Raw genomic sequence first — 3809 nt, 5'->3', positions numbered from 1 at the left:
TATTTATTAAGATATTATACCACAGGAACTATTTATTTATTAAGATCTTATACCACAAGAACTATTTATTTATTAAGATCCTATACCACAAGAACTATTTATTTATTAAGATCCTATACTACAAGAAGTATTTATTTATTAAGATCTTATACCACAAGAACCATTTATTTATTAGGGTCTTATACCACAAGAACTATTTATTTATTAAGATCTTATGCCAGAAGAACAATTTATTTATCAAGATCTTATACCACTAGAACTATTTATTTATTAAGATCTTATACAAAAAATTACTTATTTATTAAGATCCTATACCACAAGAACTATTTATTTATTAAGATCCTATACCACAAGAACTATTTATTCATTAAGATCTTATACCACAAGAACTATTTATTTATTAAGATCTTATACCACAAGAACCACTTATTAAGATTTTATACCACAACATTTTTTTATTTATTAAGATCCTATACCACAAGAACTATTTATTTATTAAGATTTTATACAACAAGAACCATTTATTTATTAAGGTCTTATACCACAAGAACCATTTATTTATTAAGATCTTATACCACAAGAACTATTTATTTATTAAGATATTATACAACAAGAACCTTTTATTTATTAAGATCTTATACAACAAGAACCATTTATTTATTAAGATCTTATACCACAACAACAATTTATTTATTAGGGTCTTATTCCACAAGAACCACTTATTAAGATTTTATACCACAAAATGTTTTTATTTATTAAGATCTTATACCACAAGAACTATTTATTTATTAAGATCCTATACCACAAGAACTATTTATTTATTAAGATCCTATACTACAAGAAGTATTTATTTATTAAGATCTTATACCACAAGAACCATTTATTTATTAAGATCTTATACTACAAGAACCATTTATCAAGATCTTATACAACAAGAACCATTTATTTATTAAGAACCTATACCACAAGAACTATTTATTTATCAAGATCTTATACCACAAGAACTATTTATTTATTAAGATCCTATACCACAAGAACCATTTATTTATTAAGATCCTATACCACAAGAATTATTTATTTATTAAGATCTTATACCAGAAGAACAATATATTTATTAAGATCCTATACCACAAGAACTATTTATTTATCAAGATCTTATACCACAATAACCATTTATTTATTAAGATCTTATACCAGAAGAACCATTTATTTATTAAGATCTTAAGAATCTTAAGAATCTTAAGAACCATTTATTTATCAAGATCTTATACCACGAGAACTATTTATTTATTAAGATCTTATACCAGAAGAACCATTTATTTATTAAGATCTTATATCACGAGAACCATTTATTTATTAAGATATTATACCACAAAACCATTTATTTATTAAGATCTTATACCACAAGAACCATTTATTTATTAAGATCTTATACCACAAGAACTATTTATTTATTAAGCTCTTGTACCACAAAGATGAGGTTTAATGATATCAGATAGTATAATATGTTCACATGGTTGGTATGGTTTGTGAAGCACTTTTTTGCTTCTATGTTTTGATAGATAATACAGTACTTCTGATATTACTACTGCTACTGCTACTACTTCTACTAATAATTACTTATTTTTAGGGCTGGGCACGTTAACGCGTTATTATTGCGTTAACGCATCAATTAGTTAACGCCGACAATTATTTTATCGCACGTTAACACAGGTTTTATTATTTATTTTATTATTGTAAAAGTCTGTTGCTCACAGGCTTTTATTTTGTAAATGTCTGCTGCTGACTGCTGCGGAACCGGAAAAGAAAAGAATGGGCGGATAAACAAACATGGAGAAGGGCATTGCTGCCATAGACATATATATATGTCTATGATTGCTGCGAAGTGCCAACTCGCCATCTTGGGAAGGTAAAGGCTGGACTGTAAACAAACGCAAGTGAACGGTGGAGCTGCGGTGGAGCTGGATAAAAAGCACTATAGTGTTTACATTTCTCAACCGATTTAATTGAGTCGTTTGTATATTCAAGGGTCTACGTGGAGTACCAAACAAAGTTTGGTCCCCATGTTACTTAGAATCTCGATAGTTCGCCATAGACATATATACATACATGTGATCAAATCATTCAAACAAACAGACAGTGGAGGGAGGCTTCGGTAGACTACGTACAGCAGAGTAAATGCCAGTAGTGAACTTTTTGGTGCTTCACCACACTCTAACATCAATGCCTTGGCAGTGGCAATAAGCTTTAGTTTTTAGTTTTGTGTTTGTTTTGATAACATTGTTTAAGTTCAGAATTACACAAAGTATTTATTTTATTTAACTGCTACTATACAAAAATGCTGACGTTAAGTGTTTGCACAACAAATGTTATGGCACTTTAGTTCATATGGCAGTACATTTAAAATAACAGTGTCAAGTTCTAGGGATTGACAAACTGCACTGAAAGTGTTTTCTGGTTTCTCACTCAGGGACATTTAGTACTGAACATAGACTGGTTATGCTGCTCCCTGATGAAAGTAAAATGTTTCTGCTGTTACCTCAGAAATTGCCTGTTTTAATGATATGATTTTTTTCTTTTTCATAACGAACAGGATAACATTAATGCCCTGGCAGTGGCAATGAGCTTTAATTTTGTATTTGCTTTGATAACATTGTTTAGGTTGAAATTTAAAATGAATATTTTATTGAACTGCTACTGTATTAAAGTGCTGATGTTAAAAGTGTTTGCACAACAAATGTTATGGCACTTTCGTTCATATGGCAGAACATTTAAAATAAAAGTGCGCTATACACTACTTTTGAATTAATTATTGGATTTTGCGTATAAAAATGCGATTTATCGTGATTAATCAGGGAAATCATGCGATTAACACGATAAAAAATTGTAATAGTTGCCCAGCCCTACTTATTTTTAATATTGATTAAAAGCAACTTATGACAAAGCTAGGGCATACTCTCTTAACATTAGCTTACATGATGTGAAAACAAAAATTGTTCTGCTCTAAATAACAGCAGGGTACTCCAACCAGCCCTGTTGATGGGAATGGCCGCAGTAAAGTACACAACTATATGAACAGCTTCAGTATAGTATTGAGGCTATGTACACACCTCTATGAACAGTTACAATACAGTATTAAGGGTATTTACACACCTACATTATCAGTTTGTTTGATAAGTAATGAGGATACTTGTATCATGTATCTCTGCAGGGTGGGTGTGTCGGTTCCAACGGGCCTTGCAGCGTTCCCCCAGGAACTGTTCCACACGCCACGCTCCTGGGCCCACCGGAAGTTCCGGAACATTCTGTCCTACTCCTACATGCCCAGCGGCGGCCATTTTGCAGCGTTTGAGGAGCCGCGGCTCCTTGCGAATGATTTCAGGGAGTTTGTGAGGAAGGTGGAGAAGCTGCAGAAATGAAGGCAGGGTGTGGAGAAAATCACCTGAAACCTGTTGTGTGTGTGTGTGTGTGTGTGTGTGTGTGTGTGCGTGTGCGTGTGTGTGTGTGTGTGTGTAGAAAATCACCTGAGGCCTGTCATGTGTGTGTGTGTGTTTGTGTGTGTGTGTGTGTGTCTGTGTCTGTGTGCCTGTGTGTCTGTGTGTGTGTGTGTGTGTGTGTGTGTTTGGAGAAAATCACCTGAAGCCTGTCATGTGTGTTTGTGTGTGTGTGTGTGTGTGTGGAGAAAAACAACTGAAGCCTGTCATTTGTAGGTGTGTGGGTGTGTGTGTGTGTGTGTGTGTGTAAGAGAGAGATACTCTGTGTGTTTGTGTGTAGAACTTATAGTCCAGGTTGGAGTTTAATATTGTTTA

At 33.1% G+C, this 3809-nt stretch overlaps 1 protein-coding gene across 1 annotated transcript in view; it reads left to right on the top strand.

Moving 5' to 3' along the window:
* Nucleotides 1-3472, top strand: part of LOC105909349 (epoxide hydrolase 1-like) — an 8888-nt gene extending 5416 nt beyond the window's left edge. Inside the window, exon 7 of the mRNA XM_031561970.2 lies at nucleotides 3212-3472. Coding sequence (XP_031417830.2) covers nucleotides 3212-3419 — 208 coding nt within the window. The 3' untranslated portion in view covers nucleotides 3420-3472. The remainder of the gene's footprint in view (nucleotides 1-3211) is intronic.
* The last annotated feature ends 337 nt before the right edge of the window (nucleotides 3473-3809 follow it).

This window comes from Clupea harengus, chromosome 24 (assembly GCF_900700415.2).
Source record: "Clupea harengus chromosome 24, Ch_v2.0.2, whole genome shotgun sequence".
Taxonomy (NCBI): Eukaryota; Metazoa; Chordata; class Actinopteri; order Clupeiformes; family Clupeidae; genus Clupea; species Clupea harengus.
The sequence above is the reverse complement of the archived record's forward strand: the minus strand, read 5'-3'. Positions and strand labels throughout refer to the sequence as shown.